Source organism: Oncorhynchus keta, chromosome 7 (assembly GCF_023373465.1).
Source record: "Oncorhynchus keta strain PuntledgeMale-10-30-2019 chromosome 7, Oket_V2, whole genome shotgun sequence".
In the NCBI taxonomy this organism is placed as follows: Eukaryota; Metazoa; Chordata; class Actinopteri; order Salmoniformes; family Salmonidae; genus Oncorhynchus; species Oncorhynchus keta.
Window position 1 is genome coordinate 37,650,192 of NC_068427.1, and position 12,799 is coordinate 37,662,990.

General features: G+C 48.9%; 1 protein-coding gene across 1 annotated transcript in view; it reads left to right on the plus strand.

Moving 5' to 3' along the window:
• The window catches only part of LOC118386347 (protein disulfide-isomerase A5-like), a 76,282-nt gene that overhangs the window by 18,568 nt on the left and 44,915 nt on the right, over nucleotides 1-12,799 (plus strand). Inside the window, exons 4-7 of the mRNA XM_035774032.2 lie at nucleotides 3,408-3,491; nucleotides 3,673-3,718; nucleotides 4,634-4,726; nucleotides 6,196-6,256. Coding sequence (XP_035629925.1) covers nucleotides 3,408-3,491; nucleotides 3,673-3,718; nucleotides 4,634-4,726; nucleotides 6,196-6,256 — 284 coding nt within the window. The remainder of the gene's footprint in view (nucleotides 1-3,407; nucleotides 3,492-3,672; nucleotides 3,719-4,633; nucleotides 4,727-6,195; nucleotides 6,257-12,799) is intronic.

The window sequence follows — 12,799 nt, forward strand, 5'->3', positions numbered from 1 at the left end:
CTAATCAACTACCTCTACAGACTAGCGTGTGTCTGTACAGTACCCCTCAGTCTAATCAACTCCCTCTACAGACTAGTGTGTGTTTGTACAGTACCCCTCAGTCTAATCAACTCCCTCTACAGACTAGCGTGTGTCTGTACAGTACCCCTCAGTCTAATCAACTCCCTCTACAGACTAGCGTGTGTCTGTACAGTACCCCTCAGTCTAATCAACTCCCTCTACAGACTAGTGTGTGTCTGTACAGTACCCCTCAGTCTAATCAACTCCCTCTACAGACTAGTGTGTGTCTGTACAGTACCCCTCAGTCTAATCAACTCCCTCTACAGACTAGTGTGTGTCTGTACAGTACCCCTCAGTCTAATCAACTCCCTCTACAGACTAGCGTGTGTCTGTACAGTACCCCTCAGTCTAATCAACTCCCTCTACAGACTAGCGTGTGTCTGTACAGTACCCCTCAGTCTAATCAACTCCTCTACAGACTAGTGTGTGTCTGTACAGTACCCCTCAGTCTAATCAACTCCCTCTACAGACTAGCGTGTGTCTGTACAGTACTCCTCAGTCTAATCAACTACCTCTACAGACTAGCGTGTGTCTGTACAGTACCCCTCAGTCTAATCAACTCCCTCTACAGACTAGTGTGTGTCTGTACAGTACCCCTCAGTCTAATCAACTCCCTCTACAGACTAGTGTGTCTGTACAGTACCCCTCAGTCTAATCAACTCCCTCTACAGACTAGTGTGTGTACAGTACCCCTCAGTCTAATCAACTCCCTCTACAGACTAGTGTGTGTCTGTACAGTACCCCTCAGTCTAATCAACTCCCTCTACAGACTAGTGTGTGTCTGTACAGTACCCCTCAGTCTAATCAACTCCTCCAGACTAGTGTGTGTCTGTACAGTACCCCTACAGTACCCCTCAGTCTAATCAACTCCCTCTACAGACTAGTGTGTGTCTGTACAGTACCCCTCAGTCTAATCAACTCCCTCTACAGACTCAGTCTAATCAACTCCCTCTACAGACTGTGTCTGTACAGTACCCCTCAGTCTAATCAACTCCCTCTACAGACTAGTGTGTGTCTGTACAGTACCCCTCAGTCTAATCAACTCCCTCTACAGACTAGCGTGTGTCTGTACAGTACCCCTCAGTCTAATCAACTACCTCTACAGACTAGCGTGTGTCTGTACAGTACCCCTCAGTCTAATCAACTCCCTCTACAGACTAGTGTGTGTTTGTACAGTACCCCTCAGTCTAATCAACTCCCTCTACAGACTAGCGTGTGTCTGTACAGTACCCCTCAGTCTAATCAACTCCCTCTACAGACTAGCGTGTGTCTGTACAGTACCCCTCAGTCTAATCAACTCCCTCTACAGACTAGCGTGTGTCTGTACAGTACCCCTCAGTCTAATCAACTCCCTCTACAGACTAGCGTGTGTCTGTACAGTACCCCTCAGTCTAATCAACTCCCTCTACAGACTAGCGTGTGTCTGTACAGTACCCCTCAGTCTAATCATCTCCCTCTACAGACTAGCGTGTGTCTGTACAGTACCCCTCAGTCTAATCAACTCCCTCTACAGACTAGCGTGTGTCTGTACAGTACCCCTCAGTCTAATCATCTCCCTCTACAGACTAGTGTGTGTCTGTACAGTACCCCTCAGCCTAATCAACTCCCTCTACAGACTAGTGTGTCTGTACAGTACCCCTCAGTCTAATCAACTCCCTCTGCAGACTAGTGTGTGTCTGTACAGTACCCCTCAGTCTAATCAACTCCCTCTACAGACTAGTGTGTGTCTGTACAGTACCCCTCAGTCTAATCAACTCCCTCTACAGACTAGTGTGTGTCTGTACAGTACCCCTCAGTCTAATCAACTCCCTCTACAGACTAGTGTGTGTCTGTACAGTACCCCTCAGTCTAATCAACCCCCTCTACAGACTTGTTTCTGTATATGTTTGTTGTGACAGAATGATATTGAATAGCAGACAGGGTCTCCATGTCTGGTGACAGTATTCATGTCTCTATGCAGAGATCTTATTAACAAGACTTGATGCAGTCAATATTAATTCCACAGTGGCTTTTCAACCTCTAATGTTTTTGACGTTAACATTTGTTTCTCGCTCGCTCTCTGTATCCTCCACGTCTCTGTCCCTCCACGTCTCTGTCCCTCCACGTCTCTGTCCCTCCACGTCTCTGTCCCTCCACGTCTCTGTCCCTCCACGTCTCTGTCCCTCCACGTCTCTGTCCCTCCACGTCTCTGTCCCTCCACGTCTCTGTCCCTCCACGTCTCTGTCCCTCCACGTCTCTGTCCCTCCACGTCTCTGTCCCTCCACGTCTCTGTCCCTCCACGTCTCTGTCCCTCCACGTCTCTGTCCCTCCACGTCTCTGTCCCTCCACGTCTCTGTCCCTCCACGTCTCTGTCCCTCCACGTCTCTGTCCCTCCACGTCTCTGTCCCTCCACGTCTCTGTCCCTCCACGTCTCTGTCCCTCCACGTCTCTGTCCCTCCACGTCTCTGTCCCTCCACGTCTCTGTCCCTCCACGTCTCTGTCCCTCCACGTCTCTGTCCCTCCACGTCTCTGTCCCTCCACGTCTCTGTCCCTCCACGTCTCTGTCCCTCCACGTCTCTGTCCCTCCACGTCTCGGGTCCCTCCACGTCTCGGGTCCCTCCACGTCTCGGGTCCCTCCACGTCTCGGGTCCCTCCACGTCTCGGGTCCCTCCACGTCTCGGGTCCCTCCACGTCTCTGTCCCTCCACGTCTCTGTCCCTCCACGTCTCTGTCCCTCCACGTCTCTGTCCCTCCACGTCTCTGTCCCTCCACGTCTCGGTCCCTCCACGTCTCGGTCCCTCCACGTCTCGGTCCCTCCACGTCTCGGTCCCTCCACGTCTCGGTCCCTCCACGTCTCTGTCCCTCCACGTCTCTGTCCCTCCACGTCTCTGTCCCTCCACGTCTCTGTCCCTCCACGTCTCTGTCCCTCCACGTCTCTGTCCCTCCACGTCTCTGTCCCTCCACGTCTCTGTCCCTCCACGTCTCTGTCCCTCCACGTCTCTGTCCCTCCACGTCTCTGTCCCTCCACGTCTCTGTCCCTCCACGTCTCTGTCCCTCCACGTCTCTGTCCCTCCACGTCTCTGTCCCTCCACGTCTCTGTCCCTCCACGTCTCTGTCCCTCCACGTCTCTGTCCCTCCACGTCTCTGTCCCTCCACGTCTCTGTCCCTCCACGTCTCTGTCCCTCCACGTCTCTGTATCCTCCACGTCTCTGCCCCTCCACGTCTCTGCCCCTCCACGTCTCTGCCCCTCCACGTCTCTGTATCCTCCACGTCTCTGTATCCTCCACGTCTCTGTATCCTCCACGTCTCTGTCCCTCCACGTCTCGGTCCCTCCACCTCTCTGTCCCTCCACCTCTCTTTCTCTGTCAGGGATTTGGAGGGTCGTAAACTGTGTAAGAAAGTGAAGGTAGATCCCAGCTCTAAAAGTGATGGCGCAGATCTCCTGCATTATAAGTGAGTACCTCAACTATAACATGTACCTCATTGTTTTACTGTATGTCGCTTAGAAGAGATGCTGCCTTCAGAAAGAATGACGTGTAAGAATCTTCTCCAGGAACTCATGCAAGGCCAGGCTAAACCAGAAGTACCCTACTACTTATCTTTATTAATTGAATACTGTTCTTGTCTCTTGCAGAGATGGGACGTTCCATACAGAGTACAACAGACCTGCTACATACAAGGTCTTTACTGACTCACTCATTGTCCCACAGTCCCCCAAAGTCTCAATCAACAGTCATTATTTCAGTGACATGATCTTTCCTTGTTAGTGTAGGTCAACAATACAGTAATTGATATGAAACAATGCACTTATTCGAGTGACATCTTTATTTCCTGGTTTAATGAATGGGAGTTCATTCTCTTAATCTCTCTGTTTCTGTATATCACCATGGTTCTCTTCCTGCACGATGATGCCGATTGGACGGACTTAGTTGGTTAGTCAAGACTTGATAATCCAATGGGTTTATGAGTGCTTTATAGTGCTGGTCCAGCCCATTGGCAGGGGATGAGGCTGTGAGCACGTCAGTACATAGTAGTCTAGTTGGTAATAAAGTGAGACTGGTGTAATAACCTCACTGAAGAATAGGACTTATATGAATACCTTTAAAGTCAATTTAAGTTGTTGAAATGGAGAAAACATGTCATTCTAAAGTTAGTGTAATGTCTGAGCAGAACAGAAAGGGGGCGGTGCTTTAGTTGGAGTTAAATGTTTCCCGTCCTACCTTCTGCTGTATTTAAATGGCTGTTCATGTCTGTCTGGAAGGCTCATCAGTCATTAAGAACAGTTAACGTGTGGAAATTGCTTACATGGTTACTTTGCGATGGATGGATGGATGGATGGATGGATGGATGGATGGATGGGAGAACACTGAGATGGACATTTATACCATCTGCCATCTGTTAGACTAGAACCTTCTCTTCTGTTTTGTATGACAACTGTGGGGAAATGTATATTTTTAAATGATGTGGAAATGTCTTTGTGTTTAGCACTATGTCTAGAATCTAGAGGGTGAACATCACTTTTTGTTGTTACAGAATGATAATGATTGTTTAGACTCCCTCTGTCTCGATGTCTCTCCTTCTCTCCTGCCCTCCAGTCCATGGTGGCGTTTTTAAAAGACCCCACGGGAGCTCCTCTTTGGGAAGAGAACCCAGAAGCTAAAGATGTTGTTCATGTAGAAACTGAGAAAGTAAGTACAGAAATAAGGTCTTACAGCAAGGTGCTTCTGCATGGGAATGTGTGTTTCCTGGCACAGTGTTGACCTTTTCATAACAACCCACTGACAAATGCCCTAAGTTCCCATCAAAGGTTAGAGTGGAGAGATGCTCGCCACTCTGCCCTCCAGCCTCCCTGCCACTAAATGTGGTCATCTTGATGCATTCCAAGCTGACAACACATAGCAATAGACTGACCAGGTGATCATTAGAAAGCTGAAAAGCTCTGAAGTTCACATCGGTTGCGTTCAAACACGGTCTATTAAGGGAGAGTTGGTCTGACCGCAGTTGGCACTCTCAGACAGACGGCTTTCCAACAGCGAGGCCGACACGCCGTCAGAACCCAGCTCTGTACACAAATGGCTCACACACATCCACACACACCTTTTGAACAGTGTTTTGATGAACTAACATTCTGTTTTATCCTATATTTTTGGGTGGCGTATCATGCCTGGGGGGGGGGTGCTGAGTAGTGTAGATGTGTCAACAGCTTCTGCTGAATGAGACTTTCAGGAAGTGAGGATGAATAAAGCATTAGAGTAAGAGGAGAGATGACCCTCTGAGTGCAGATTGATCTCTCTCTGTCCATCAAAAGGCATGTTTAAAAAATGTCTTCTGATGATGAGCACGTTTGACAGCAACTGTCGTAACGAAGTTACTCTCATAGATTGAGTGGTACCTAAGTGACCAGTCACTATCTTTTGATATTTGTTTCCTTAGTTCACTGTTGACACAGTCCCAACATGTTTTGCTTGTCAGAAATTACGTTTTCAAGTTCTAGAACTTAAAAAATACAGGAAGTGTCACTGTATGAAGCGTTTTCCATCGTTATATCAACAGTGAACTAATGAATTAAATACCAAAAGATCGTTTTTGATTGGTGCTTTGCTTTAAGTGATACATATGAAGAGCCAAAGAGAGATGGACAGTGTACCTCAGTGTTGTCCACCCCCTGCTCCTGGTATATCTGTTGATTAGTCAGCCTTAACAACTCTGCTTTGGGAGGACTAAAGGATCCCTTTCAAAGCAGATTGGAGGAGGTCAGAGGTCAGCGACCTTGGGAGAGGAAGAATCGGGGAGAATGTCAGTTGCATACTCCTCTCTCCTCGCCTCCTCACACCCCATTGGAGGAGAAGGTCAGTGGGGATGGACCTTTGAAATGCATTAGGGGGAGTGAACAAGTGTAAACATCTGGAGGAGGATAGAGAATCAGAATGCAGCCCTTGGGAGAATCTTAATTGCATATTCTCCTCATGTCCATTCATTTTAAACCCATGAGGGGGAGTGTACAAGTGCACACTTCAGGAGTAGGATAGAGAATCCAAGGTTTTGACGGTTGGTACACTTTTCTGGCAGAGCTATTGTGCAAATATCTACTGAGTTCACTCACTGCATTCTACAGTAGGTCCTTTTTTCCTCACAGCTCTTCTCCTTTCTCTTTCAGGACTTCAGGAAGCTTCTAAAGAGGGAGGAGAGGCCAATCCTCATGATGTTCTATGCCCCATGTGAGTCTCACACACACACACACAATCTCGGACTCCTAATATACGTTTTTTACCTCTTGATATGAACTCCTACCGAAGCCTTTCAGAGAATTCGGGATAAGAGCAAATAGCTTCTATTGGTAGATAATCTTTAATGACTGGCATAGAATATACAGCACATCATCAGAAGAGTCTTTTGAAGATGGGAAATGAAACCTGTGCATCCCAAATGGCACCATATGCCCTGCATAGTGCACTACCTTTGACCAGAGTCCTATGGATCTTGGTCAAACGTAGTACACAATATATGGAATAGGGTGCCATTTGGGATGCATCCCTCCAGTAAGCAGAGAGTTTAGGGAAGTGGCGTGGTGGAAGGAGGCACCTTAAAGCCCTCTAAGATTTGTCCTATTCCCTTACTGCCAGACTCATTGATTTTGATAATCAGGTATTTATTGAATAAAATAATTTAAGAAATGTACAACCATGCTCCTCCAGCCAATTTACAAGCTCTAGATGGTTTTCTTTGACGTTAAACGTATATAATTTATATCCAGCCTTTTCATTAAAATGCATGGATTTATAGCATTTCACCAGAGAGGAGTAATACTTAACGATTGGCCATTTGTATAAAGGAAAAGCACTGGGTCCTTGAACTGAATGTTCATGTTGCAGTATTTTATTGGTTGTATAATCTAGATATATCAAGCTCTACAAAGTTGTATTCACATTCTACTGGGCCCTTGATAGAATGATAAAACAATGGAACTCTTCCTGTTCAGTATGTTGATTGAGAGCGACTGATTGACGAGTCGTCTGTGTGCTTCTGTAATGTCTCATGATGTTCCTCCTACAGGGTGTGGTGTCTCATGATGTTCCTCCTACAGGGTGTGGTGTCTAATGTTGTTCCTCTTACAGGGTGTGGTGTCTGTAATGTCTCATGTTGTTCCTCCTACAGGGTGTGGTGTCTGTAATGTCTCATGTTGTTCCTCCTACAGGGTGTGGTGTCTGTAATGTCTCATGTTGTTCCTCCTACAGGGTGTGGTGTCTAATGTCTCATGATGTTCCTCCTACAGGGTGTGGTGTTTCATGTTGTTCCTCTTACAGGGTGTGGTGTCTGTAATGTCTCATGATGTTCCTCCTACAGGGTGTGGTGTCTGTAATGTCTCATGATGTTCCTCCTACAGGGTGTGGTGTCTGTAATGTCTCATGTTGTTCCTCCTACAGGGTGTGGTGTCTGTAATGTCTCTTGTTGTTCCTCCTACAGGGTGTGGTGTCTGTAATGTCTCATGTTGTTCCTCCTACAGGGTGTGGTGTCTCATGTTGTTCCTCTTACAGGGTGTGGTGTCTAATGTCTCATGTTGTTCCTCTTACAGGGTGTGGTGTCTCATGTTGTTCCTCCTACAGGGTGTGGTGTCTCATGATGTTCCTCCTACAGGGTGTGGTGTCTGTAATGTCTCATGTTGTTCCTCCTACAGGGTGTGGTGTCTAATGTCTCATGTTGTTCCTCCTACAGGGTGTGGTGTCTGTAATGTCTCATGTTGTTCCTCCTACAGGGTGTGGTGTCTAATGTCTAATGATGTTCCTCCTACAGGGTGTGGTGTCTGTAATGTCTCATGATGTTCCTCCTACAGGGTGTGGTGTCTAATGTCTCATGATGTTCCTCCTACAGCGTGTGGTGTCTCATGTTGTTGCTCCTACAGGGTGTGGTGTCTCATGTTGTTGCTCCTACAGGGTGTGGTGTCTCATGTTGTTCCTCCTACAGGGTGTGGTGTCTCATGTCTCATGTTGTTCCTCCTACAGGGTGTGGTGTGTCATGTTCCTCCTACAGGGTGTGGTGTCTCATGTTGTTGCTCCTACAGGGTGTGGTGTCTCATGTTGTTGCTCCTACAGGGTGTGGTGTCTCATGTTGTTCCTCCTACAGGGTGTGGTGTCATGTTGTTCCTCCTACAGGGTGTGGTGTCTAATGTCTCATGTTGTTCCTCCTACAGGGTGTGGTGTCTCGTGTTGTTCCTCTTACAGGGTGTGGTGTCTCATGATGTTCCTCCTACAGCGTGTGGTGTCTCATGTTGTTGCTCCTACAGGGTGTGGTGTCTCATGTTGTTCCTCCTACAGGGTGTGGTGTCTAATGTCTCATGTTGTTCCTCCTACAGGGTGTGGTGTGTCATGTTCCTCCTACAGGGTGTGGTGTCTCATGTTGTTCCTCCTACAGCGTGTGGTGTCTCATGTTGTTGCTCCTACAGGGTGTGGTGTCTCATGTTGTTGCTCCTACAGGGTGTGGTGTCTCATGTTGTTGCTCCTACAGGGTGTGGTGTCTCATGTTGTTGCTCCTACAGGGTGTGGTGTCATGTTGTTGCTCCTACAGGGTGTGGTGTCATGTTGTTGCTCCTACAGGGTGTGGTGTCTCATGTTGTTCCTCCTACAGGGTGTGGTGTCTCATGTTGTTCCTCCTACAGGGTGTGGTATCTCATGTTGTTCCTCCTACAGGGTGTGGTGTCTGTAATTTCTCATGTTGTTCCTCTTACAGGGTGTGGTGTCTCATGTTACATGTACATTTAAGTCATTTAGCAGACGCTCTTATCCAGAGCGACTTACAAATTGGTGCATTCACCTTATGACATCCAGTGGAACAGCCACTTTACAATAGTGCATCTAAATCTTTTAAGGGGGGAGAAGGATTACTTTATCCTATCCTAGGTATTCCTTAAAGAGGTGGGGTTTCAGGTGTCTCCGGAAGGTGGTGATTGACTCCGCTGTCCTGGCGTCGTGAGGGAGTTTGTTCCACCATTGGGGGCCAGAGCAGCGAACAGTTTTGACTGGGCTGAGCGGGAACTGTACTTCCTCAGTGGTAGGGAGGCGAGCAGGCCAGAGGTGGATGAACGCAGTGCCCTTGTTTGGGTGTAGGGCCTGATCAGAGCCGGAGGTACTGAGGTGCCGTTCCCCTCACAGCTCCGTAGGCAAGCACCATGGTCTTGTAGCGGATGCGAGCTTCAACTGGAAGCCAGTGAGAGCGGAGGAGCGGGGTGACGTGAGAGAACTTGAGAAGGTTGAACACCAGACGGGCTGCGGCGTTCTGGATGAGTTGTAGGGGTTTAATGGCACAGGCAGGGAGCCCAGCCAACAGCGAGTTGCAGTAATCCAGACGGGAGATGACAAGTGCCTGGATTAGGACCTGCGCCGCTTCCTGTGTGAGGCAGGGTCGTACTCTGCGGATGTTGTAGAGCATGAACCTACAGCAACGGGCCACCGCCTTGATGTTAGTTGAGAACGACAGGGTGTTGTCCAGGATCACGCCAAGGTTCTTAGCGCTCTGGGAGGAGGACACAATGGAGTTGTCAACCGTGATGGCGAGATCATGGAACGGGCAGTCCTTCCCCGGGAGGAAGAGCAGCTCCGTCTTGCCGAGGTTCAGCTTGAGGTGGTGATCCGTCATCCACACTGATATGTCTGCCAGACATGCAGAGATGCGATTCACCACCTGGTCATCAGAAGGGGGAAAGGGAGAAGATTAATTGTGTGTCGTCTGCATAGCAATGATAGGAGAGACCATGTGAGGTTATGACAGAGCCAAGTGACTTGGTGTATAGCGAGAATAGGAGAGGGCCTAGAACAGAGCCCTGGGGGACACCAGTGGTGAGAGCGCGTGGTGAGGAGACAGATTCTCGCCACGCCACCTGGTAGGAGCGACCTGTCAGGTAGGACGCAATCCAAGCGTGGGCCGCGCCGGAGATGCCCAACTCGGAGAGGGTGGAGAGGAGGATCTGATGGTTCACAGTATCGAAGGCAGCCGATAGGTCTAGAAGGATGAGAGCAGAGGAGAGAGAGTTAGCTTTAGCAGTGCGGAGCGCCTCCGTGATACAGAGAAGAGCAGTCTCAGTTGAATGACTAGTCTTGAAACCTGACTGATTTGGATCAAGAAGGTCATTCTGAGAGAGATAGCGGGAGAGCTGGCCGAGAACGGCACGTTCAAGAGTTTTGGAGAGAAAAGAAAGAAGGGATACTGGTCTGTAGTTGTTGACATCGGAGGGATCGAGTGTAGGTTTTTTCAGAAGGGGTGCAACTCTCGCTCTCTTGAAGACGGAAGGGACGTAGCCAGCGGTCAGGGATGAGCGAGGTGAGGTAAGGGAGAAGGTCTCCGGAAATGGTCTGGAGAAGAGAGGAGGGGATAGGGTCAAGCGGGCAGGTTGTTGGGCGGCCGGCCGTCACAAGACGAGATTTCATCTGGAGAGAGAGGGAGAAAGAGGTCAGAGCACAGGGTAGGGCAGTGTGAGCAGAACCAGCGGTGTCGTTTGACTTAGCAAACGAGGATCGGATGTCGTCGACCTTCTTTTCAAAATGGTTGACAAAGTCATCTGCAGAGGGGAGGAGGGGGGAGGAGGATTCAGGAGGGAGGAGAAGGTGGCAAAGAGCTTCCTAGGGTTAGAGGCAGATGCTTGGAATTTAGAGTGGTAGAAAGTGGCTTTAGCAGCAGAGACAGAGGAGGAAAATGTAGAGAGGAGGGAGTGAAAGGATGCCAGGTCCGCAGGGAGGCGAGTTTTCCTCCATTTCCGCTCGGCTGCCCGGAGCCCTGTTCTGTGAGCTCGCAATGAGTCGTCGAGCCACGGAGGCGGGAGGGGAGGACCGAGCCGGCCTGGAGGATAGGGGACATAGAGAGTCAAAGGATGCAGAAAGGGAGGAGAGGAGGGTTGAGGAGGCAGAATCAGGAGATGGGTTGGAGAAGGTTTGAGCAGAGGGAAGAGATGATAGGATGGAAGAGGGAGAGTAGCGGAGGAGAGAGAGCGAAGGTTGGGACGGCGCGATACCATCCAGTAGGGGCAGTGTGGGAAGTGTTGGATGAGAGCGAGAGGGAAAAGGATACAAGGTAGTGGTCGGAGACTTGGAGGGGAGTTGCAATGAGGTTAGTGGAAGAACAGCATCTAGTAAAGATGAGGTCGGCGTATTGCCTGCCTTGTGAGTAGGTGGGGAAGGTGAGAGGGTGAGGTCAAAGAGGAGAGAGGAGTGGAAAGAAGGAGGCATAGAGGAATGAGTCAAAGGTAGACGTGGGGGGTTAAAGTCGCCCAGAACTGTGAGAGGTGAGCCGTCCTCAGGAAAGGAGCTTATCAAGGCATCAAGCTCATTGATGAACCTCCGAGGGAACCTGGAGGGCGATAAATGATAAGGATGTTAAGCTTGAAAGGGCTGGTAACTGTGACAGCATGGAATTCAAAGGAGGCGATAGACAGATGGGTAAGGGAAAAGAGATAATGACCACTTGGGAGAGATGAGGATCCCGGTGCCACCACCCCGCTGACCAGAAGCTCTCGGGTGTGCGAGAACACGTGGGCGGACGAGGAGAGAGCAGTAGGAGTAGCAGTGTTATCTGTGGTGATCCATGTTTCCGTCAGTGCCAAGAAGTCGAGGGACTGGAGGGAGGCATAGGCTGAGATGAACTCTGCCTTGTTGGCCGCAGATCGGCAGTTCCAGAGGCTACCGGAGACCTGGAACTCCACGTGGGTCGTGCGCACTGGGACCACCAGATTAGGGTGGCCGCGGCCACGCGGTGTGGAGCGTTTGTATGGTCTGTGCAGAGAGGAGAGAACAGGGATAGACAGACACATAGTTGACAGGCTACAGAAGAGGCTACGCTAATGCAAGGAGATTGAATGACAAGTGGACTACACGTCTCGAATGTTCAGAAAGTTGCTTACGTAGCAAGAATCTTATTGACTAAAATGATTAAAATGATACAGTGCTGCTGAAGTAGGCTAGCTGGCAGTGGCTGCGTTGTTGACACTACACTAATCAAGTCGTTCCGTTGAGTGTAATAGTTTCTACAGTGCAGCTATTCGGGGCTAGCTGGCTAGCTAGCAGTGTTGATTACGTTACGTTGCGTTAAAAGAACGACAATAGCTGGCTAGCTAACCTAGAAAATCGCTCTAGACTACACAATTATCTTTGATACAAAGACGGCTATGTAGCTAGCTATGTAGCTAGCTACGATCAAGCAAATCAAACCGTTGTGCTGTAATGAAATGAAATGAAAATGTGATACTATCTGTGGAGCGAAGGGGAATGCGACCGGGTTATTGAGTGGGAAGTTATATTCGGAAGACGCTGGCTAGCTGTTAGCTGTTAGCTGTTAGCTAGCTAGCAGTGTCTTCTACGTTAAGGACGACCAAATAGCTGGCTAGCTAACCTCGGTAAATTAAGATAATCACTCTAAGACTACACACTCTAAACTACACAATTATCTTGGATACGAAGACAGCAAAGACAACTATGTAGCAAGCTAACACTACACTAATCAAGTCGATCAGTTGAGTGTAATAGTTTCTACAGTGCTGCTATACGGTGGACGTTAGCTATGTGGCTAGCTGCTGGGCAGTAGACTACGTTAGGACGACGAAATACGATAATTACGCAATTATCTTTGATACAAAGACGGCTATGTAGCTAGCTAAGCAGAAATTGCTAAGATTAGACAAATCAAACCGTTGTACTATAATGAAATGTAATGAAAGGTAATACTACCTGCGGACCGAAGTGTGAATGCGACCGCTCGCTCCAACCCGGAAGTTCAGTCCG